The sequence below is a fragment of the Pleurodeles waltl genome, chromosome 8, assembly GCF_031143425.1.
Source record: "Pleurodeles waltl isolate 20211129_DDA chromosome 8, aPleWal1.hap1.20221129, whole genome shotgun sequence".
In the NCBI taxonomy this organism is placed as follows: Eukaryota; Metazoa; Chordata; class Amphibia; order Caudata; family Salamandridae; genus Pleurodeles; species Pleurodeles waltl.
In genome coordinates this window covers 622,333,778-622,359,112 of record NC_090447.1, presented here as the reverse complement: position 1 = coordinate 622,359,112, position 25,335 = coordinate 622,333,778, and the positions used below count along the sequence as shown (strand labels likewise).

Below are 25,335 nucleotides of genomic sequence, written 5' to 3'. Positions count from 1 at the left end.
GGAATCAAGGTCATGGTCCCCAATAAAATGCATTGTTGTGACTACCTCGTTTTAAGGACTTCAAAAAGGATCACATAAAAAGTGTGATGACAGATTTTAATCACAATATAAATAATTTATTGCTGATGCTGTACTCATTTTAGGAAATTTGGTGAGTGACAAAGCAGATCCTATATTGGGATTTGATGAACCATGTTTGGAAGAAAACTTATTTCTCAAATGATTTTCTCATTAAGATTAGGGAAGGTGCTCCAGAAGCTAAATCAGAGCACATTTTCAATAAAATATTTTCCTTTGTAATGTGAGAATAAAGTCTGAGATTCTGAGTAAAACATGCACTTCCAAGAGCAGGAGGAAGCCTGTCAATTGATTCCCCATTGTTCTACTGCAGCTTCCTACAGTGTTCTAATGAACAACTTGAGTGCTAACATTCTGTTTTTTATGATTAAAGTGTGGCACGCCTGATAGCGATTTTGATTGAATCAAAGCTGTAAAACTTGAAATATTTGCTTTAGAATTTAACAAAATGAGGGGAGGTTCATTTTGTCATAGAAAATGTGCCCTAATTTTGACTTTCTAGAGCACTAACCATAATTTCTGAGTTTTCAAATATCTTCCTCATACTTTTCATTAAATCATTCTGAAATGCAGACAGAAATGTGTGCTTCCAGCAGCTGTCTGTCAGTTGGCTCCGTAGTAATCATCTGCGGCGTCACCACAGAGTTCTAATAAATAACGGGAGTGCTTCCATTCTAAGTTGATGGCAAAACCTGAATGTTATCTTGATGGAATCAAAGCTCTAAAACTGAAAGGAATTTCCTACACAGGATATAGCACTACATTAACAAAATGAAGGGTTTTTTTGGCATAGAAATTATGGTTTGTGATTTAGAATGCTAAAACAAGGAAAACATTTCTTCAAGTTCTCGAACAGCTTCCTCATCTGTTTCAGTAAAACGTTATGATATGCAGAGAGAAATGTGTTTCCAATACCAGCAGCAGTTTGTCGGTTAACTCTGTAGTAATCCGCTGCAGCGTCACCACAGAGATCTATTGAACAACTAAAGTGCTAACTTTTTATATTGAAGACAGAGGTGCGGCATATAATATGGAATATAATTTGATGAATTTTAATACCTTTCCTGAGGAGCAGGCTGAAGTAAATTAGCATTGAGATGTTAAGGCAGACATGGAATCGGCAAAAAAAAAAACGAAAATGAGAGAATTCTGCATAAGTACAGCATCCCCTTTTGCACATGTTTACTCAGTCTACCCAAATGTTCAGTTACTGAACTCCCTAATGTTAAAATAGTAACATTTTGGTGGGGAGGATGTATGTATGTATGTGTGTGTGTGTGTGTGTATGTATATATATATATATATATATATATATATATATATATATATATATATATATATATGTATATATAAATATAACTACAAAATGCTCGAAGTAAGATCTCAATCAGCCCAAAGGGGTGGTGCGAGAACCGGTACGAGCAAGCCGGTAATTAATCAAAACAAAAGGAAAAATATGTAATACTCGCACACTCAGGTTTCAGGAACAAGAAAAACAGTTTAATCTACACACAACGCGTTTCGACTGATACAGCAGCTTTGGTCACGTTTTCCTTTTGTTATGTATATATATATATATATAAAGTAATGTGTGTGTCTTGCACTGCTTATGACTTCATATATTACATCACTCAGGAGATATTAAATGACATCACTGATTATATTAAAATAACATTGTTGAAAATAGGTATAAGACAACCAATGCTTCTAACATTGTACTGTAGGCTTTGTGTAGGAGTAGTATTATGACATCCTAACTTTATGGGTGGACTCTTTTACAAAGTTGACTGTAAGCTTGCGAAAGAGGCAAAACTATTTTGACATTTAAAAAGTGAAGCACTCTGGATGGGTGTAGGTCACTTGCAGAGATCTGGCCACTGAACTTCATTAAGTAACTGACTCTTTGGTAAACCTTTTCTGTGAAGGGCTGAAGGCTGAGTAAGTAGGGTGTTGTGTGGTCATGAGGGTGTGGGCACAAAGGACAGGCTCGCGAAAAACACCCCTTTGAGCACGGCTGAAGGCCTAGGGTTGGCTAGATGCGCATGGTTGTGGTGCAAGGTGTGGCCATAGGGTAAGCACACTGCCCAATTCCTATTGTATGCTGAATGCAGGGTCTGATGTGACACCAGGACCAGCTGACAACCTCCTATTGTGTATGTCCAAATTCTGAGCATGGTTGGGGTCTACCCCCTGTAGATGAAGGAGAGCAGACCCTGGCCTCAGGCTTAGTTTAGTGTCCTATGTATAGCTGAAGATCTTGTTCAGTAGAAGTTTGATGCTTGCGGAGTGTAGAGTGCAGTGCCTTGCTGAAGCCTCTGCACTGAGCCCAAGTCCTAAAGTGGTTTGGGTGCAGGGAGGCTGTTACCGAAATGTCATGAGTGGTGTCAACATTGATGCCATTTAACATATCCTGAGTGATGTAATATGTGAGGACTTGAGCAGTGCAACGTAGGGGTTCAATTCATAGTTAGTTGCAAAATGAGAACTGGCTTAATTCAGTGCTTTTTGAGTTACTGTTTATCGATCGAGAAAGATTGCATATAATAGAAAAGTAGGCTTACAGGTGAGTTATTTTACCTTACTGATAAACTGTTTGTCCGTTTTCCTTCCTGTAGTTTGTAAAATGAGAGTAATTATTACAACATGTGTGGAAGCTGTAACGTTTGAGGTTCACTGACTGCTAATGATACACACTTCTACGATTCTATGGTTTTACTATATATCTGACATTTGCTTTGTCGGCAACAAGTCACAACAGTTGATAAATCTAACTTGAAGAAAGAACACACACACATTTTATTCACTAAACAAAACATTGTAAAGCCTTGTGTGAGAAAGAAAGTGCACCATTACTGCTTCCTTATCTGTTACGAACATAATAAGGAACAATTGCTGCTTATACACTCAATTTCTTGATCATCTGGTAGTGATTCCACTTGCAAATAAATTAAGTCTCTGATGTTTGGCCTGGAGTATTCAGGTTTGAGGAAAAACATCATACCTAGGACTGTGACAGCCTCACAGAAAGAATTACTGCTGCTCATCAGTCTGGTAGGGGTGTAAAGCCATTTCAGGATATGACGTGCATTGTTCTACACTGAGAAAGATGGAGAGGTTGAAGCTGGGCTTCATGGCTTAGTGGACTGATGAATGTGCTCCAGGAGTCTATATTTGAACTCATGGTCACAGGTTAAAATCTGGCACACCCACTCTACCTTTGCTCCTTCCAAGGTCAATTAAATGAGTACCGTTAAGGTAGGTAAGAATCGACACATGTTGATCAGTGCCAAAAAATTCCCTACGGCAGTGGTCTCCAAACTTTTTAATGCCGCCCCCCCCAGTTGCAAAATAAAAATCATTGCCCCCCCCCCAGAATTTTTCCCACTTATTTTATAAAGATGGCAATGTTTAAATATGTCTAGACGTATTTAAACATTGCAGTTAAGTAATGTTAATTTTTTTTTATTAGTGCAGTAACGTGTTTCTGCTTAAAACAAAACACTTAACTGTGTAATGCTTCTTTTGGTCCGAGGCTGGCGCCCCCCCCCCCCCCCCCCCCTCCTCTCCCCAGTTTGAAGACCCCTGCCCTACGGGCTAAATGTGCCTTTACAAATACAAATATAATATTTAGAAACCATGTTAGGACCACATCTTTAAATTGCAACAAATCTTTAAATTACAACACATAGTGTATCGGTAGTCATTTATTTATGATGCGTTTTAAAAAAAAATGTTTTTTGTTATTTTTTTTTATTTTTTTTTACTAAATGCTTTTTTTGTTGACACATTCTCAAGGGAAGGTGACATGCAACACAGCTTTCCATCACATATAAGGATATCTAACATTTGTGGTCTGATAGAGGAAGAAGTGTAACTAGTCAAAACTAATAGTGAACCCTAGCATTGGAGCCTCACAAATGCTGGATCTGCATAATAATCTACAAATAACATAGACAAAGAAAGGAAAAAAAATAATAATAGAGGTATAATGAACAGTAAAATAGCAAAGGTTGAAATTGAGCCTTTGGAAGGTAGTGTAGTTCTGGGGAGAGATATGGTAGTGGATAGGCCAGAAGGTAAAGCAGAGAGATCTGAGTACAGGGGGGTGAGTGTTACTGTTAGAGGCATTGAGACCTTTCCCCTCCTCCCCATTACAGCCAGGGGGAGTGTTAGAGATGGGGTTTCTGGTTGGCTAGGGAATGCACATAAGCCAGGCAGAACCCACCACTCTACCACTCTAGTCAGGGTAAGGGAGCTACACACCCAAGATAAACTCCTGCTACTCTGTTGCCTACCCCCCTCCCCCCCCCCCTCCCTTGGTAGCTTGGCCAGAGCAGACCAGCTTATTCCAGAGGCAATGTGTAAATCGTTTGCACAACACACACCAGTGAAACAATAAGTACATCACAAAAGAGACTCTACACAGTATTATGAAAAAATATAATATATATATAAATAAATTATCGACCCAAAGCCACATAAAACAGTTATAACTTTGACAACTAGGAAACTGTCGACCATCCAGATGAGTGTAAATAAACATTTCCACATTTCACGTCATGAAAACACACCCTCCAAATGCATGTAAGGCAGATTATGATGTACTTGTTATCCCCACAGGGCAAAAAATGACAAATAACATCAGGTCATGAAATACATAAGTTAGGGAGAGAAAATGCATGAATTACCACAAATCACTATACATAAGTCACCACTTATGATTGCTACATATCATCAGTAATAACTGTATCCCCACTCACCCTCGTAACCACATATTGTGCACCTGCACATCTATTACGTATTAGGCGGTCATGTGCACATCACTCGTAGGTTACAGGAAGCCCTGCACACCTATAGTAGTGGATATGGTAATCAAACAACAATCGAACGGCGCTGAAGCAGATGTGTGCCTGCTAAAGAAACTGCAGTAATCCCGGTTCATCGGATCGGTTCTCCTCCGGGGCCCTCCGTCGAGGTTCTTCCCTCCAATTCCTCCTCTGATCCCACGCCCCCAAGATAAGTCTCCATATTGGAGGGGGAAAGCACACACTGCACAGGGTATCGAGGAGAACTCCATGGCCTCCCACTCACAGAGAAAATGGTAATGGGAGGCTTCAGACGTCCTCTTGGCAGTGCACCCACTTACATGTCGGCACCCCTTCCTCTTGTGTGCCTCGGCAGTGGAGCCAGCTCCTCGGCTCGCGCACTCACTGTGGCTCGGGCTCAGGAGGTGAATCCCCAGCTGAGAGGAGCGCTGCGTCACTTGCCGTCTCCGCCTAAAAAGTTAATGCCTGCTAGTGCCCTGGGGGCACTAAGGAGTGCATGCTTCATGCGCACTTCAGGGAACACTGCTGGCGCCCACTGCCGTACTCCTCCTCCCCGTTCCTCCAGGACATGGGGGGCTGGAGGGAAGAACAGCGTGGCATATGGGAGTGCGGTACCAAACAGGGACCCACAGCCACAGGGACTGCAGAAGCACTCACTGCGCACTTCCTGCAGTTTGGGAACAGCGCTCTCCTCTCGCCACTTCTCCTGAAACCTGACGAAGCCACAAGGCAGAGGAATGCTCACTAAGCACTTTTCTCTTGGTTCAACGCTCACCACATGCTGGTTGTCGATGATTAAGACAGGGAGGTGGACACACCACGTAGTCCCTGGAGAGAAAATGGGGCCACCAAAAGCAGGGTGCAGGCACGTAAGCAAGCACAAGGATCTTTGTAGCGAGGTGGCAGTCCTCTTCTCAGCGAGGCAGCAGGACAGCACTCCAAAGCAGCTAAGTCCAATGGCAGTTCCTCCTGGCAGTCCTCTGGCAAGGTGCAATCTGTGGAGCCAGCAGCGACTGGTCACATGTCCATACAACGTCTAACCAGCATTTGCAGTGCAATGGATCTCGTATTTGCTCGAGTTAGAGCTATTAGCGTTGTAAATTTCTAACTGGACTTTTCTTGCCTCATAAATTGAAAATGAGAGGAAAACAGTTGACATGAGCAGGTCAAATCAAAGCGCCACGGCCGCCATTAGCATGAGCACGAAGGAGAAACACAAAAGGAAAAAAGTTTGCTTGCAGTCAAACATATTGGCAAACATGCAATTATCTTTGTAATAGGGTCGATCCCCAAGACGGTAACCAAACCTCCCCCAGGAGGGACAAAAGTAAAGACTTTACCAATGTCCTCAAATAATTTTTGAAAGGCAAGCCCACAAACGAGTGAAAGTGATGGGTGTGAGGTGGGCGTGGTTAAAAGGCCACATAGATACCAACACGTCGGAAAAGTAGCGCTTGAGCGCTACAATGCTTACCCTAAAAATATGGTGCTACAGCCCCTGTATTTATACTCAAAATGTTTCTGATGGATACAACTACCTGTGGATTCCTCACCTAATGAATTTTCCCCATGCGCCAGCATCCGCCGAAAATTTTCTTCTAGCGCTGTACGATGACGTCACAATTGCCCGACTCCCACGTGATGCCGTCTGACGTCATGCAGGCAATAAGAGGTCCTCGTCAGCGTGCAGACGTCAGTTCCTTTTTTTCTGTGCCTTCGAGTAATGGTTATTTCTTTGAGGCTCCAGGGAGCTACTGTTTCACTCCGAGTGTTACTATGTGTCAGCCACGCAAATCTGGTTTTAAACCATGTAGGGAGTGCGGTGGCTGAATGTCGGTGACAGACCCACACGAGAATTGCTTGTGGTGTTTGAGTTCTGACCATGAAGTCGAGGAGTGAGGTTCATGCCAGCGTATGAATCCAAAAGCACTCAAGGAGCGGGAGGCCAAGTTATTCTTGGCGAAATCAAAGAAGGAGAGACATCACCATCGTACGTCTTCCTCCAAATCTTCTAAGTCCCACAGACGTCATCAAGACTCCCGGTGCCGGCATGGATCACGGCGTCGGTCGAGTAAGGACCGATCCCGCTCGAGGTCGCCATCAGCTCGACCGCCGTAAGACATGGGAGGTCAGTCCGATGGTAAGACCACCGCCTCAGACGACTCCTATTTCTCCTGCATCTCCTCTATATGTCTGAGGTCGATCCTCATCAGGATCTGGAGTTTTCACCGGCCCAAACCGACGCCGGTGTCACCTCAGGCACCGACCCCACAGGGATATCTGGCGTTCCTGGCGCCAGGTACAGACCCTTCCGCATTTCTAAATGCGATGTTTAGCATTTTTGCCAACATGGCTCTGGGAGGTGGCCCGTTTGGACATTCAGGTCCTTTGGCATATGACATGAGTGTTCCGGCTACGTACAGACCGATGCCCTTCATGCCTTTCCTTCCCGCGGGAAGTGCTGGCTCGGCGCCGGTACCAATGGCGTCACCTAGAAGGCACGTCACCACAACCTCAGTCAACGCTGAAGAAGCCTACGGCGCCGATGGATCCGGCGTCTGATGAATCGGAGGATCGACACCGACCAAGGTCTTCAGCATCAGCAAACGCCTTATCGACGCCGAGAATTGAGGCCAGGCTGCGCTCCAGGAGGTTGGCTCTGGGGCTGCTTGAGGAGCAGGAATACAAGAGACAGTTCTTGGAAGAGGGTGAGATCGCAGAGCCCCTGGGAGACCTACAGGGCTTGGACACTGCCAGTGGGTTGGACACTTCCCCGGAGTGGGACTTAGCATCTGCTGGGGATTACACCGAAGAGGCCGCTTCTTTCCATTCGGTGGTGAGGAAGGCAGTGGATTTTCTTGACCTTCCTCTTCCAGCTGCTGAAATAAAAACTAACATTCTCACTGAAGTATTGCACCCTTCTTCAGCTGTGGCGGAGCCACTTCTTCCATTTAATGAGACGCTCATAGACCCTATAATGGAGGTGTGGAAGAAGCCTGTGACTTCAACAGCAGTGAATAGGTCTGTGACAAGGATGTATCGGGTGGCTCCTGGGGATCCAGGTTTCTTGTCAAAACATCCAACTCCAGAGAGCTTGGTGGTGCAGCCCTCATGTTCCTCCCGCACAGCTCCAGGATCTTTTCCAGGGGTCCCTTCGGACAGGGAATCCAAGAGAATGGACCAATCTGTCAAAAAGGCATTCTCTTCATGCAGCATGGCCCTGAAATCAACAAATGCAACCTGTATCTTGGGCATGTACATTTATGCCCTGATGGACGAGGCCAAGATGACACATCCTGGATTGTCTCAGGAGGTTCTGAACCTTTTGACGGACACTCAGGCGGCGGCAACTCAGATCATCCAATCTGGACTTGACACGTCTGATTCCATGGCCAGAGCAATGGGCACGTCCATAGCAAAAAGAAGGCATGCCTGGCTACGATCTTCAGGATTCTCTCCTGATGTGCAGTCGACCTTACTTGACTTACCCTTTGATGGGGATAAACTCTTCGGGACAAAAGCTGACTCTGCCTTGGAGCGGTTCAAGGAGAGTAGGGCCACTGTAAAGTCATTAGGCTTGCAGGCCTCCGTCTCCACTCCTTCACGAGCATTCAGGAGGTTCAGGGGATTTGGGCGTGGCTCTTCCTTTTGAGGGAGATTTCAGCAGACAGGCCAGCAGGCTGCCTTTACTCACCCCTATAGATCATATAGGGGAAGGGGTAGGGTTCAAACCAGAGGGGCCACCCAGCAGCACTCTGCCTCTTCTTCTTCCTCCGGAGGGGTGCAGCAGAGAAAGCAGCCTTAGTCCTCCATCAATCCCTTCGCGTGCATCTCCTGTAGGGGGGAGGTTATCTCAGTTTCTCCACATGTGGGAGTCAATAACATCGAACTCCTGGGTCACCGATATTGTGGGGAAAGGCTATACTCTTCCCTTTCGGGAGTTTCCCCCTCCCATCCATCCCCACCCATCTTTCTGTTCAGAAGACCATCTCCTTTTATTACAACAGGAGGTTCTAGTTCTTTTGTCGAAAGGTGCAGTAGAGTTGGTTCCAGAGCAGGAGAGGGGTCAGGGCTGTTCAAGATATTTCCTGATCCCCAAAAAGGATGGTCGGTTGAGGCCAATCCTGGACCTGAGGATTTTGAATTGGTTCCTCAAGCAGGAATAGTTCAAAATGCTGACCCTAGCACAGGTGCTATTGGCATTGAACGAAGGGGATTGGATGGTGTCTGTCGACTTGCAGGATGCTTACTTTCATATCCCGATTCTCAAATCGCACAGGAAGTATCTCCGGTTTGTGGTGGGATCGCAACACTATCAGTTTGCAACCCTGCCGTTTGGTCTTACTTCAGCACCTCGAGCCTTCACGAAGGTGATGGCGGTGGTTGCAGCAGAGCTCAGGAGGAGGGGGATAGCAATATTTCCTTACCTGGACGATTGGTTGATCAAAGGCAAGTCTCCGGAGCTTCTGCTACACCATCAGCAGATCACAACCCAGTTGTTGTTCGATCTGGGCTTTTCTGTGAACGTGGCCAAATCTCACCTAGAGCCCTCAACACCTCCTGTTCATAGGGGCAGTACTGGACACAACATTGAGTCGGGCCTTTCCTCTGCCTCAGCGGATTTAGGACATTCAGGCGTTGATTCCAATGTTTCAGAATGGAGCGGTCGTTCCAGTCCTCACGGTCCTTCATCTGCTCGGTCTGTTCGCTTCTTGCATTCTGTTGGTCACTCATACACGCTGGCACATGAGGGCTCTTCAGTGGTGCCTCCGCAGGCAGTGATTTCAACACAGAGGAGATCTCGAGGAGTCGATAAAGATCTCCAGAGACACTGCAGCGGATCTACGATGGTGGGCTGCAGATGGCAACCTTTCCCAAGGACGGCCGTTCTCGCTACCTCTTCCAGTGGCCACGGTGATAATGGATTCTTCCACTCTAGGGTGGGGAGCTCATCTGGAGGACCTGGATATCAAAGGTTATTGGTCTCCAGTGGAACAGATGTTTCATATCAATCTGTTGGAATTGCGGGCGGTACATCTGGCTCTCAAGGCCTTCCTCCCTTCCCTTCGCAGTCAGTCGCTCCAGGTCCTGACGGACAACACTACTGCAATGTGGTACATAAACAAGCAGGGAGGGGTGGCGTCGTACCTTCTCCGCAGAGAAGCTCTGCGACTCTGGTCCTGGGCACAGGACAATCGTATTTGCTTGGTAGCAAACCATCTGGCCAGAGTTTTGAACGTACGTGCAGCAGTCCCAGTCGGCACATCTCGACCAGTCACGAGTGGCGACTTCATCCAGACCTGGTCCTTTACATCTTCCAGATGTGGGGGGTTTCCTCAGATAGACTGTTGGCCACTCGGGAGAACGCGCACTGCCCGTCGTTCTGCAGCCTCCAGTATCCGGTGCAAGGAGCGTTGGGGGACGCATTTCTGATGTCCAGCTGCTTTACGCGTTTTCCCCCCCATACCTTTGATTCCTCTGGTTCTGAGGAAGATTCGCCAAGACCGGGCCCAAGTCATCTTAATAGCTCCGGATTGGCCAAGAAGGGTGTAGTATCAGACCTTCTCCAACTCTCACTGTGGCCCCCGCTCCATCTCCCTCACAGGGCAGACCTCCTCTCGCAGTCGCAGGGGCAGGTTCTACACCCCCACCTCCAGAGCCTGCACCTACATGCCTGGAGAATGAACGGGGCAATCTGAGTACTTTTTCTCTCCCACCAGAAGTGGTGGGCGTTATATTATCGGCCAGGTGACACTCCACCAAATCTATCTATGCAAGCATGTGGGCTAAATTTGTGACTTGGTGTGGAGAGAATCAAATTGATCCCTTGCGTGCCCACTTATCGGTCATTTTGTAAATTGCGCTGTCCTTAGCACAGAGGGGTTGTGCAGTTGCGACTGTTAAGGGTTACTTGTCCGCACTGTCAGCCTTTCTGTTTAAGTCCCCAGTAGTTTTGAGGTTCATTAAGGGTCTCACTAACAAGTTTCCGCCAACTCCATTCGTTATGCCGCAGTGGGATTTGAACTTAGTGTTAGCATGTCTGATGGGTTCACTATTTGAACCAATGCATTCATGTTCCTTATGGTTATTAGTTTTAAAAACTGTTTTCCTGGTTGCCATTACGTCAGCTAGGAGGGTGAGTGAGCTCCAGGCTCTTACTGTGGAACCCCCATACACCTCCTTTTATAGGGACAAGGTGGTGTTAAGGACCAAGGCGGCTTTCTTACCGAAGGTTGTTAAACCCTTTCATGTAGGACAGTCCATCACACTTTCCTCCTTCTATCCTCCACCTCATCCATCAAAGGAGGAAGAGAGACTACACCGACTAGGTCCAAGAAGAGCATTGAGCTTCTTCGTCGACAGGACGAGAGACTTTAGACAGGAGGATCAGCTCTTCGTCGGATACGTGGGAAAGAGGAAAGGCAAGGATGTCCACAAGAGAACGCTTTCCAGGTGGGTCATTCTTTGCATCAAATTGTGTTATTCTTTAGCAAAGAAGGAACCTCCTGTTGGGATAAGAGCCCATTCCACCAGGGCTAAGCCTGCCTCTTCGGCCTTAGCAAGAGGTGTTCCTGTGGTTGACACCTGCAAGGCCGCAACTTGGGCATCCCTCCACACGTTTGCTAAACATTATTGTTTGGATTCTGAAGTCCAGAGGGATGGCCTTTTTGCACGGTCCGTGCTGCAGGATTTCTTGGTTTGACCATTCAGACACCCACCACTGAGTGCAGTACTGCTTTGGGACTCTATTCATTAGGTGAGGAATCCACAGGTAGTTGTATCCATCAGAAGAACAAGTTACTTACCTTCAGTAACGCCTTTTCTGGTGGATACACTAGCTACCTGTGGATTCCTCACGGTCCCACCCGCCTCTCCGTTGCCTGGCTGGTCTTACCAAGATTTCCTTGGGTGAGCATCTGTATGTTGTTATGTATATACTGATGCAATTTATATATGTGTATATATTTGTGTGTATATATATATATATATTTGATATTGTGGAACTGTATACAGTATGATGTATATTTCTTCTCGATATTCTTTTCTATTGGTTGAATTAAATGATGGGATATAAGTTTTGATTGATGTGTTCATGTCAAATATGTAGTATCAATGTTCGCCTCAAAGGCATGTAAAAAATGGTAGTAACTGACGTCTGCACGCTGACGAGGACCTCTTATTGCCTGGATGACGTCAGACGGCATTGCGTGGGAGTCGGGCAATTGTGACGTCATTGTCGACGTGCACAGCTAGAAGAAAATTTCCGTCGGATGCTGGCGCATGGGGAAAGTTCATTAGGTGAGGAATCCACAGGTAGCTAGTGTATCCACCAGAAAAGGCGTTACCGAAGGTAAGTAACTTGTTCTTTTAGTCTAGAGAGCAAATCAAAGGAACTTTAGAAGTGCAGACCACCCCTTTCAACCCCAGCCCTGGCTCCAGGCATCAGTAGGGGGTAAACAAGCCCTTTGTGAGAGTGCAGAATACAGCCTATACAAATGTAAGTGTGCCCCCTCCCCTCTCGCACTCTTCCAGCTCTGGAAGACCACTTGGAAAGCAGATGTAATCCTGTTACACCCCCACCCTCCCTGTGTGATGGCTGTCTGGAAAGTATGAACACAGCCCAGCTGTCACTCTACCCAAGACGTGAATTGGAGTCAGGCTACAAAGCACAAGTCATAAGCACAGAGAAATGCCCACTTTATAAAAGTGGCATTTCCACAATAGTAATAAAAAAATCCACCTATACCAAAAAGCAGGATTTCTCACTACTATTCCAAACATGACCACACTACTCCTCATAGATCCGAAATTACCACTTAGACATAAATAAGTGAATTCCTAAAGCAAACCTATGAGAGGAGCAGCACTCACAGGAGTAAGAAACCAAATAGGCTGTTTGTCACCACGTGGACATGCCACACAATGAAGGCACATGTCCTACCTTTCACCTGCACAGCCTACCTAGCTAGGGCATACCTTAAGGGTGACCTATATGTACTAAAAGGGGAGTTCCAGGCTTGGCAAGTAACTTTAGACGCCAAGTCAATGTGGCAGTAAACTGCGCACACAGGCCTTGCAGTGTCAAGCCTGAAATAGGTGTAAAAGGCTACTTCTGTGGGTGGCATAATCTGCACTGCAGGCCCACTAGTAGCATTTAATTCACAGGCCCTGGATATATGGGATACCACTGTACAAGGGACTTATAGGTAAATTAAATGTGCCAAACAGGTGTAAGCCAATCATACCAAGCTTAGAAAGGAGACCACATGCACTTTAGTACTGATTAGCAGTGATAAAGTGCCCGGAGTCCTATAGCCAACAAAAGAGGGTCAGAAAAACAGGAGAAGGAAGGTAAAACGTTTGGGGATGACCCTGCAAAATTGCCAGGTCCAACAGGGAGCATTAAACAAATAAGTGGAGAGCCTTTAGTCTGGAGTGTGTGAAGCAGGAATTTTACAGTTGAGTAAAGTAGTTTAGTAGGGGTTGCCATATGTGGGTAAACATTTTATTTGTGTGGGCTACCGTATGATACAAGTGTTCCATGGCCATGATGTGCCAAAGTTGTGTAAACCATTGGGAGATCAATGGGGCAATAGGTTGTTTGGCTGCACCTAGCATATGGGCATATTGGAACCTTGAGGTTCCTCCTTGGACAACACGGAGCCCGAGGTTTCCTGAATGGGAGAGTGGGATCGGGGACTGACTGGGCGGCGTGAGGCTCTTCAGTAGGTGTTGGGGCACAATGCTGGTGGACGTTGCAAAAAAAAAAAAAAAAAGGCCAGTGAAGTGTCAGCCCCGTTGTAGCAAGGGGGCGGTACCCAGCAGCCCACAGTGGCAGAAAAGACTGACAGTTCCCTTGGAATATATCAAGTTCCGTGGCCAAGAGTGAAGCAAATCGTAGTGTGCTACTGGGGCATGGGTCCCTACAGCCAGTGCAGGTCCAATTCTATTGTTGGTGGTCGTCACAGTGCATGGGATGGGAGTGGGCTCATACCTACAGGGCGCCGCTACAGTGGGATTAACTTCAGTAAGTTTCAAATACTATGCTCGCCCCAGTTCATCAGCACTCTGCCGTTACCCACCAGAGGAGGATCACAGGTGTCCCTCATCTGTGGTACTTGACTTTGGGGCCAGACAAGAGAGGCTGCCACCCATGTGGACCCAAGCAGGAGTAGACAACTTGGTGGTGATCAGAAGTAAGTGTGAGAGGGGCAGGAGGCCCGTTTCAGGAGTCCAATGATTGCCCTCTATTCAGTGACCATCCAGTCCACATGCATTATACAGCAGCACAGGTAAGGCCCCCCAAAGCATTATCATTTTCAACAAAATTAAGAGTTGCCCAAATTAACCCCCTTGAGTCTTGGGCATATCACAGAAAAACAATTCAGGGCAGCTCACCAGGTTGTGAGGTTGCCACTTGAAGGTTAGCGTGCCATCTGTAAGCACGCTGCACGAGCAGGCCTAAATCCTCCAGTCGGCATTGAAGCCAGGGCACAATATCCGCCTGTGAAGGGGTTGCTATTGCAGGGCCTCAATGCAGTCCTCCGTATGTCCTAGAGAGGGAAGGGAGAGATGGACCCACAAGGCGTCCCCCCTTGTATGGTAAATGTCCTGTGGCACAACGATCTTCATTACTCTGTCCCATAGCTGGTTTGAGATGCCATTGGTTCCTTGGCACAGCATTGCACAGTGGATGTGGTGTTCATAGGGTGCGGTTTTTCTCTGGCAAAGATGGTGGTTCCATACTGACCATCCACCACAGGTGAGTCGCGCTGGGCCTGCTATCACTCTGGACCTAATTAGAAATGGGGCATGGGAGAGCTAACCAGAGTTGCACGGTCTCCTCCAGGACATATGGCAACCACTTCTGGGGTGGACTCTCATACCACAGTCCTAGTGCTGAGGGCAAGGCCACAGGATGGCGGATCTTGCATTATGAGGCTCTGATCAGTAAACACAGGGACCATAAGAGAGCTCGGCGCCTGGAATCAGTTTCTCTCCCCCAGATGACTGAAGGTGTTATGGGGTAGAGGCTCTTATTGGAGCAATTTTACCTTGTCATGGTGCTGTACTTGGGCTTAAAGGGCCAACGGGAGTCTGGAGACACAGAGACCTGTCTCACTCCATCGCTAGCTAAGCCATGCCCCTCTTCGTATATAATGCTTTTGCCATTTGTGATGTTACATCAAAGGTGAAGTCATGAACATTGTATTTGGTGCCTAAGATATGGTTTGCATTGTGAGCTATAGGAAATTTCATGTTTTGGGGGTTTTATTTTTTAACCTCCGCAGCATTTATTTCAGGTGGTAGGACCATAACTTCACATATTACCATTGGCAGTTAGTTAGGTAAGCTGTTGTGTGGCTGATAATGTAAGCTACTTACAGTACTTAGTATCTACTACGTAGGATCTTTGCTGTGTTGTAAACTCTTTCTGTAGAGCCAAAAAACCTGTTTGGAACATACTGGACAGAACTCATCAACTGTCATCTGCACACAGAGTTACTCTTCAAAAAAAGACTTATAATGTGTTCATTACCTCTACACATCTATGATGCATTAGAAGCACATGCGTTTTGTAAACACTCATACACAGTGCCTGGACAGAGGCTGTATAAAATTAGATAGAAAAGTAATACAATAGCTACCTGCCACTAGGTAAACTATAAAACAAACTAGCACACTCATCTGATGAAGTCATGAGTGATGTCCTCAATGATGTCATTTAAGAGTACATCAGTAATGTCATACACCATGTCATGAGTGATGTAATATGTGATGTCAAAAGCAGTGCCTATTGGGGCGCAAGTTTGATTTTTCTTTTACTTTTTTTTTTTTTTGTTTAAGCTCAAAACGTTAATGTTGTCACTGACATATTCACTTTCCTATAGCGTTACTTTAACCTGTCTTTTCCAGTGAATTGTTGTGTGTGTGTGTGTGTGTGTGTGTGTGTGTGTGTGTGTGTGTGTGTGTGTGTGTGTGTGTATGCATATTTATATTTATATATATATATATCTATATATATATATATATATATATATATATATATATATAGATATATATATATATAGATATATTACAAATTAAGGAGAATCATTTTGTTAGATATATAACCAAATTGGTGAAGGGCACGCCGATAATCCCCCTTAGACTCGATCTTGGAATAAACAGCATTAAAGATATAGCAGGCTTGAAACCTCTCTTATATTGGATCCACCTATGGAAAAAGGAAGAACGGGCACCCTTTCGAGAGGCTATTAAAGATCTCACAAAAACCTGAGTGTAACTGGAGAAAGGTCAGCTGGTTGAGGGAGATGAAATCGGCCTGGGACAAACTGGCTGTCCCTCATTTCTGGGAGAGGCCAGAGTTGATTCCCACTAATGCCGCCTCAATAGTCAAACAAAGGTACTGGGAGAGAAGGCTAACGAGGCGATTCTTCATAGTAACGGGGTGGAAAGATTAACTTCTGAGTTCCTGATGGCCAAACAAGAACCAAGGCCTGAGCAATTCTTGGATCTAGCCATACCCGCATACGCACGTGCCCTATTTTTTCAATTCAGATATGGAACCTTACCAGTCAATAGTTTAACCGCTCGTGGGCTGAAGACTAGCTCAGAGGCTAATAAGTGTTCAAATTGTAACATATGTGAGGAATCAATTGAACACCACCTGTTTTCTGCCCTTTATACTAGAATCCAAGGGAAAAATGCATTATCCCTCTGTGCAAAGCCCTGCAATTACATGATCGAGTCAATGCTTATAGAATATGTAAATATGAATCGTCTACCCTGGTTGTAAGTGCGGTATCTAAGTTCCTGACAGCAGCTTGGTCTATTAGTCGCAGGGCAATTCCAGCGTCTGATTTTTAATACTGGGACAAACACCAGGAACACTGGGGAACCATAGATGGGCATGCCCCTGGGAAGGTTCTCTCCTCACTCATTGTTTTTATTTCGAGGATTTAGATATGCTATTTTAAACTTAAATTATATTGTAATTTATAGTGTTAAAACTATGATAACAGATAGCATTTGCACTTCGGTTTGCCAGTGCCTGAATAGTTTTTATGTCATTAATATACTTTATGTCAAACAATTATGAAAGGGAACTTAATAACGTACATGAGGAGACTGTAGAAATGAGTCTAAAAATGTTCTTTCTCTCCTTACGCACAGTTGCATATCTGATTGCTTTAACTGGTCTATACTCGGACCGAACAAAGAGAATTACCATAGTTTGCCCTTTTAATGAAGCTGTCTGGCGTTTAATCTTTCAAAACTGTTTTGTAGTGTTTTTAAAGCAAAGCACTTTGCATTTTATTCTATTCTGCTATTTATTCTTCTAACCCATGGAGGAGCACCATGAGCTAAATTCAATGTCCATTTAAAGTTAGGATACATAGGGAAGTATTACTCCCCTATATAGATATTGTGTGAGCTGGACTTTCGTGCAATAGTATTATACTTTGATTGTTGCGTAGAAATGATTACAAGCTTTTATGGGGCCTTGCATGAAAGCATATGAACTTATGAACCTATGAATTTTTGTGATCACTTGTATTATAATCAATTTATTTTTTAATTATGTTTTTATTATCCCTGTTGTGTAGTTTTGAGTGTAAAGTTTTACTCTGTGCTTTAATGGCTTGAGAAATAGCTGAATAAAGACTATTTTGATTTTGAATATATATATATAATAATAACCTACTGGCGGTTGCCAGTAGCTATAGTTAGGACCATGTTTCCATAGAAAAACTGTTTTTTGACTTGCCTTTATCTTTGGCACAGTTTGACGAATCTTCACGAAAGTTTCCAAAAAAAAGTGTGCCAGTGATTCTTGTTGTGCATGGGAAGTTTTGGGGTGATCTGTCAAGTGAGAGCTAGAGAAAAAGGGGGGATCAAAATACATGTGTTTCCCATGTTAATTCACATAGGAGATTTGAACACAACTACAGCCCCAACTCCTGGACAGAATTACACCAAATTCAGCAAAATTGTATGTTTCAGTATGCAGATTACACTTTTTGTTTGGTGTAAAACCGTTCAGTAGTTTTTAAAATATTAAAGGGAAAATACATTTGTATATCTAGGGCACAGCTCTGATTGGATGCCAACATGTCAACCCAGAAAGTGTAGGCAGGTATCTTGGGACTCGGCTTCAGTGTAAAAGAAAAGGAGCTGGGGTAGGGACACCATGACCTCTTAGCTCTGGTGCTTATTTTGTTAATTTTTGCTGCAAATTCACGATGTCACAAATTCACAGCAAAACTTTAAAAAATAATAAGTGCAAGGTCCTGCGCTTGTTTTTATGAAACCCCGGGGTGGGCCAGGTCCCAGGGGCATGTTGAAATAATGGAGGGGGAGCATGGGCCATCCCATAATGGGATGAAAGAAAGAAAGAAAGAAAGCAATTGATTGAAGTCATTGCATGGAGTGACCATTGTAACAACAAAGTGTCAAACTTGCAAGATGTTTGGTTTTGATGGACAGCAGACCAGGGTCACTTGTCGCCTGACGGTAAAGCTCTTAGACTGTCAGCACACTGAAGGTTCAAATTCTAGTTTCTCTTGACCGTGTCTGTTTATTTTCTAGTGTTTTGACTGTTAAACATTCCTAGTGATGGAACATTGAAGTCTTTTCCCCCTCAAAATCGGTGGGTTGAATATACCTTAGTCTGCACACTTCAAAGTAAGGAGTCACCTCTGGCCTAGTGGTTAAGGTCTCAGACATGCACACTGAAGGTGTTTTTTTATTTTTTAACCTTTATCATTTTTGAGGAAACAAATCATTTGCACAGCTCTCAAAACACTCTGTACATAAAGAAGAGACCTGTGGGAGTGTAGGATGGGATACAATGAACCACAGACATTTTAATTTGAAAAAGGGGACTCACATGTGCATCCCACTAACTCAAGTCCCCAGCTACATGTTTTTCCCATGTTGCATAGAAAGAAGGAACACAGTTGCTAGATTTAGTTAGTATCTGAGTGGTCGTCATCTGGGGATAGTGACAAAAGGTAATCCTGGAGGGGTTGCCCGACGTCCTTCTATCTGGAGGTGTGTTGGGTTGCAGAGAGGCATAGAGTTCGCTGGTACTATCACAGAAAGTCATATCCTGCAGCCAGGCAGCGCTAGTCAGGGTACAAGAGCTACCCCGGTAAAGGGCTATTTGCTGTTTGGCTAAAAGTAAAGCATGCACACTGAAGGTTAAGGGTTCCAGGCTAGGTGAGTCTGTGGTCATTTCCTGCTTTAGTTTCTTTTCAACTATAAATATTTAAGTTACATACTGAAAGGTGATCTCACTCTTTTTAATTGACAACAATATTTTCCTTTTTTAATTTGTCCGGAAATATCTTATTCTAAGTATATCATTCATCAAAGCCTAAAAAAACTCTCTCTCAATTCCTCTCTGTCAATTCTGCCTCTAAATTGCTCTGCAGGGTCTGGCGGCAGGCCATGCGCGGCGGTGTTTTTTTTAACGTAAAATAATTTTTATTACTAAAGGTTAATCCAACCATAGAAATTCACTGAAAAAAAAACAAAACAAAGCTTACAGAGACATTATAGTTAGGAAATAGAATTTTAAAAACATAGAAATTCATTTAAAAAACCCAAGGTTATAGTTGGAGTTATTCAAGTAACTATACCTTGTGCCCTAAGGTAACTCGTGCCCCTGCCATGCACTGCTAATTGCCCCCCAAATTACGGCACTCATGACATCTTTCATAACATCATTGATAATATCAATGTAATATGTGCAGAAACATTTTTGATGAAAAAACTGCCTGGCGAAGTGCAAATTATAGTATATATACTTTGAGACTTGAGAGAACTCTAATTATAACAGGTGAATTTCCATGGTTTTGTACGTTTAAAATGAGAGACCAACTACAAGGCCCATGTAACCTTTTGTTTTTAAGTGAATTTCTATGTTTCTTTAAATTCTATTTCCTAACTATAACGACCCTGTAACCTTTGTTTTATTATAAGATGTATGTCTGTATATATATATATATATATATTTTTTTTTTTGTGACCAATTAAAACCAACGTTTTATGTTTCAGCACTGATTTTATTAAGTGCTTTTTATTTTTCCATGGTTTCTCCCTCTGTTGTTTTCTTAATTATCTTACATATGCGATTCCTCATGCTTCATGACGTACGACAAGAAGATGGCATCAAAAACTTCTTTAATGACGTCTATGATTTGTACATAAAGGTAGGAAGTTATATTTTCATATTTATATTCTTGACTTAAAGAAGATGTGAAACAGTACTAAAGTGATAATGTCGATATTTTATGCTGTTTTGCTTGATTTTATCTCTGTAAGAACTCTTTCCTTGGCTCGACAGTAGGCCATAGAAGCGACTGTAGAAGGAGCTGGAACATCTTCATTCTTCTCCTTGTATGTTCGTGTTATACACTCACATTTATTATATTTTCTTTTACATTCATTGCAGCTGTTGCAAAATAGTATGATGCCTACAACCATTTATTTTATGCTTTATAGACCGTTGCCCTGAACCAGAGGCCTGAGACTCAAGCAAAGGCCAGTAACAAGGGGGAGGATCTTTAGACACCAGTATATGGGAAAAACAGGTCTGTAAGGCTATTAGAACATTTCACTCACTGAGGGTAGAATACTCTAAAATAAACGGATAGAAGCAAATACTGACATTTGAGTGTTGGAGCAGAAGGACCTATACCAGCCATTATCAGCTGTGAAGCACCTCTTTGTCTTTAGTGGAACTGCCGACATTCCAACTTTCTAACAAAACATGATAGTGTTTTAGTTGCTCAGTTTATATTCTGGTGCTAACCACTATTTCTTTTGTGTTACCTAGCTACATTTAAAAGCAATCACAACAAGCAAGCTTACATTTTTCTGTAATGGTGGGCAATTCCTAAAGATCTCACAAAGCTCCTTTCTGTAACAACAATGAACAGATGTTTGCCCATTGCCATAATACCACCCATATCTCAGTAACTGGGTAATGGAAAAGTTAAAGAAGTCACATGGAGCAGACACTTTCATCTACAAAATAAGTGCACTGCAATTTGTAGCTTGCGAGACAGCACAACGTGTGATATACTCCATCTCTGCTGATGATGTCTAGTGTGATTTGCATGTCACTGATGTGCATCCAGCAAGGCCAACCCAGCCTTTAAGATTTTTAAATTGAGTACCAGTAAATTGGTTAATCGTGACAATGTATGCCGGCGAAGAGATGTGTACAAAACAAATGTGTATTAATTATCAGATGACTTATTTAGCCTGGCAAAATTAATGTGGGCGATTATTTTTAAATGGTTAGGCGAGATGTCGATTCAGATATTGGCTCTCCCAAGCCAAAGTATGTGAGTGAAACAGCAAAGATTTTGTGGTGGTAGAAAAAGAAGTGGCCGGTTCAAACATGAAACTTGTGCTCTAATTCAAGGTGCAAACCATTTAAGACAAGCAATAATTTGAACATTCACATAAATTGTGATTTTTGAAAGTTTGCCGGTTTCATGTGTAATTTTCTATTGCAATTATTTGGGAGTTCTTTTCAATATCCATTGAGACAGGATATTTTTAATATCTTGACAGTGAAAGGTCTGTTTTGTGAAGTAGATTTATTATAATTTGCTAGTCAGTCCGATGTCTGAGTAATCCGATAGGTGATATTATCTTTAATGTTATCCATACTCCAAACGTGAGATAGTACAGTACAGAGAGCTTGATATGCATTTCAGGCAGTTGCTGTTAGGTAGCTAAATGAATAGCCAACTAACCTGGCTTTACTGTTACACGGAATGAATAGTAGGTGTGCAGAATGTAGTGTGCAAGCAGAATTTATATTTCTGAAAGATGTATTGCAGATTGGTAGGGAAATTAGAATGTATACCCCAATGGCAAATGCACAGCTCTTCAAACAAGCATCTTTTTTCACAATGAAGCCAAGGAAGGAATCGTAGGTGGCAAGATATAGTTGTGTGCTTCTAGATCCCCAACAGGAAAGATGCTGCTATGTTTTGAATCAACTGCAGCTGGTAAATCTGCCTTTTTGGGGGACCATGGAAGAGGCAATTACAATAATCCATTCTGAGGGCTACTTCTAACCACAGATTTCTCTGCTATAGAATATCCCCAGGTGCCAGATTGGATTTGAAAAGTTTGACAGCATTACTCTGGTGCATGGTGTCTGTACCATCCTGGAAGTAGTAAAGAGGAGCTGCCTGCATGTGCAACCTCTAGGAACCAATGTCAGTTCCTTTCCTTCCATGCCCTTTTCCATGCCGCTCGGCTCCCTAATTTGTTGGTCTTCTGACAAATTTTACTTCAGACTGAGCGCCAGGGACGATGTCTCGCCCAACAATTACAAGATGCAAACCAGGGAGCACTGCTTATGCCCTCCCTTGGCACCAACTGACGCCATGGGACTCCTTCCTGGGTCCGTTCCAGGGCCTGTTCACAATTCCACCCAGACCCCTGGGACCACGTCACTCCCTTCTGTGCTAATGCTGACTCAACCAGCCCCCAGGCGCTACTCCATTGGTCTCTGATCACAAGCTGCCATCAGCCAATCTAGGCCTATGTTGTGCTTCAAGATTGCAAATGGAAAGCCAGTCAATTTGCAACCAAATTCTAATCCTTGTCCCTTGCTTCATTGCTTTTACCATGAGACGCTGGAGTCTTTTTTACTATCTGATTCTGACATATTCAGGGAATGCAAAATGTTACTCAAGGGACTAATGCTGATGTGCAGGCTGACAACTTTTTCTCACCTCAATATAGTGATAATGGGCTATACATGGATTTACAAAATCCAGTGGATTAGGTGCATCTCAAGGGACTGGGGTGGACTCACCATCTGAGCAACCATGCAAGAAAGTGCCTCTTTCTCAGTAGCTTTAGTAAGGGCAGCAGAACTGCGGGATTTACTGATGTTCGAGGTTGTAATGAAGGCAAAATTGTTAACTGAGATGCTTCAACCAGGTACCACCTTTTCCAAGCCACTATTGCCATTCAACATAGCCCTCACAAGCCATCCCATGGCCACCTGGTCTCTGCTGTTCTTGCCCCCCCCTGTCAGTTGGCCTGTTGGTAGATAACATATTCCACCCCTGGTAATCCCAGTTTTTTTTGTTTTTAACCACAGCATACTCTACGTGCAACTCTAGTAGTTCAGGCATCAACAAGTAAAGTAAAGCCTAATGGGTTTCTAACTAATCCTCTGGGTCGGGAGTCAAAATGCATTGATGCCTGCATAAAGAGAATGTTCTCTATGGCTAGCTTAGCCTTAAGATAATTGAATACAGTGTGCTTTCTGGGCAGGTATGCCTTCGACAGTCCTCCTCTTCCTTCCCCACACAGAACCTCACATGTATGACGGATACAGAGCTGCTCATTTGGGGTTTATAAGGGGAGAGTTGGAGATCAGAGACCTCTTGTTTTCAACGGAGAGCCATCTCCAAATCAGACTTCTGGAGCTTCTGTGTTAGGCCCTGAAAGCCTTCCTGCCGCTCATCAAGGGGAAGCTGTTGCTGATCCTCGCAGACTTTGAACCTAAGTGGTACTGTAACAAACCGCTTGATGTGGCGGACCTTGATCCTGTACCAGGATGCCCTTTTATCTCTGGAGGTAGCTGGATCAGCAGAACATCTTTCTGGTAGCCAACCATCTAGAAGAATCTCTGAATTCCTGAGCAGATTGTGACCTGAGAGGAATTTTGCAGCATTTCCAGCAACCCCAGATGAATATTCTTTGCTTCCTACTACTGGTCTCTACTGATGAAGGGCTAAACCCAGAAACGCATGTCTAGAGATGTATAGCAATGTCTGCACCAACTTTGGTATAACACTACAGCTAATTTTGAAGTAAGCACTAATTGTGAACTGCAGTTACCAAGGTGCTAAGGGGTGAATTGTGCTGGTATGTGAGGCAGTGTGCTCCCAAACCCCCTTCTGTCTGAGCAAATGGTGACTGGTTGATCACAAGTGGCATTTCCAGCCTTGGATGGCAAGAGACATCTTTGATCAGTAGTATGTCTTGGTTAGATCTGTTTGTGACCGACAAAGCAGTGTCAAAATTACTAGACACTGAAGTTTCCTCCAAGAAAGTCACTTGGAGATGCATTCCGGCTGCGAAGGAATATGGTTCTCCTCTACCTATTGTTGTCACTTCCTCTCTTGCCTTGAGTTCTGAGGAAAGTTAGGACAGGCTGGTCTCGGAAAATATGATACTGAGTTGGATTCGAGGATAAACACTCATTCTCAGGATCTACCACTTGAGAAAAACCTCCTGTCTCATCAACAGGGGAAGATTTTGTACCAGAGTCTCCGCAACTTACATCTCCAGGCTTGAAGACTGAGCAGCAGCAGCAGGTAAATGCTTTTGATCTGCTGACCGCAGTAGTCAGTCACCTTTGCAGCCCAATGCCCTTCAACAAAGTCTGTCTCTGCTGGGATAAGTTTGTTTTCTGGTGTGGTGTTTCTCATTATAACCCTTTGCTGGCCAATCCTTTGAATGTATTATTGTTTTTTCTATCTCTGGCCTTGCACTGGGTATACTTAAGTTATCTGTCTGGCCTTTCAGTCTTTTTATGTTTACTTGATCAATCCTTTCTTTTTGAATCACCTTCTTATAGCCATGCCTTTTTAGCTGATGCACAGCTGTTCTCTTTAACTGCTGACACTCGTAACTGTTTTCTTGATTGCCATTACCTCTATGCATTGTGGGAGTGAATTGCAGGCACTCTTGATGCAACCACCCTCCATCCCCTTCTTCCTGAACGAATTAGTGCTGAGGACCTGGGAAGCCTTTTTTCCCAGTATCATGACAGTTTTTCACTTGAGCCTGTCTGTCACTGCCAACCTTATTTGCTTCACCTCACCCTTCACAGAAAAATAAAGGCTTTATCTGCCCAACCCGAAGATGGCTCTGAGTTTCTATATCGGCTGTACAAAAGACCATTGTGTGGATGATCTGCTCTTTGTACGAGTCTCTGGAGCCAAGAAAGGGAAAACTGTAGAAAAGGACCTTGTTGAGATGGAAGATCCTTTGCATCAAAATCTACTAAGCGGAGAAGTAACCCAACCCCTCAAGGCGTATTTGCTCATTCCACCAGGGCCAAGCCCACTACAATGACATTGGCAAGATGGTGCCGGTTCTAATCCTGTTCCAGGCTGCCACATAGATATTTTTGCATGTGGTCATGAAAAACTACTGCCCTGACAGTCAGTTAAATGAGAGGGGTGTTATGAGCACACTATCCTACAAGACTTACTAATCTGAGTCCACTTCTCAGTCCCTCCACCTAGGGGAGGTACTGCTGTGATCTCTGTTCTAAAGATAAGGAATCTGCAGTTTGAATGATCTACTTGAAGAAGTTACTAACGATCTGTAACACTTTTTCTGGTGGATGTTGGATCTTACCGCAGATTCC

General features: G+C 44.0%; 1 protein-coding gene across 1 annotated transcript in view; it reads left to right on the top strand.

The window, feature by feature from the left end:
* Window positions 1-25,335, top strand: part of TRAPPC2 (trafficking protein particle complex subunit 2) — a 114,772-nt gene that overhangs the window by 72,947 nt on the left and 16,490 nt on the right. The window contains exon 4 of the mRNA XM_069204719.1: window positions 20,044-20,125. Coding sequence (XP_069060820.1) covers window positions 20,044-20,125 — 82 coding nt within the window. The remainder of the gene's footprint in view (window positions 1-20,043; window positions 20,126-25,335) is intronic.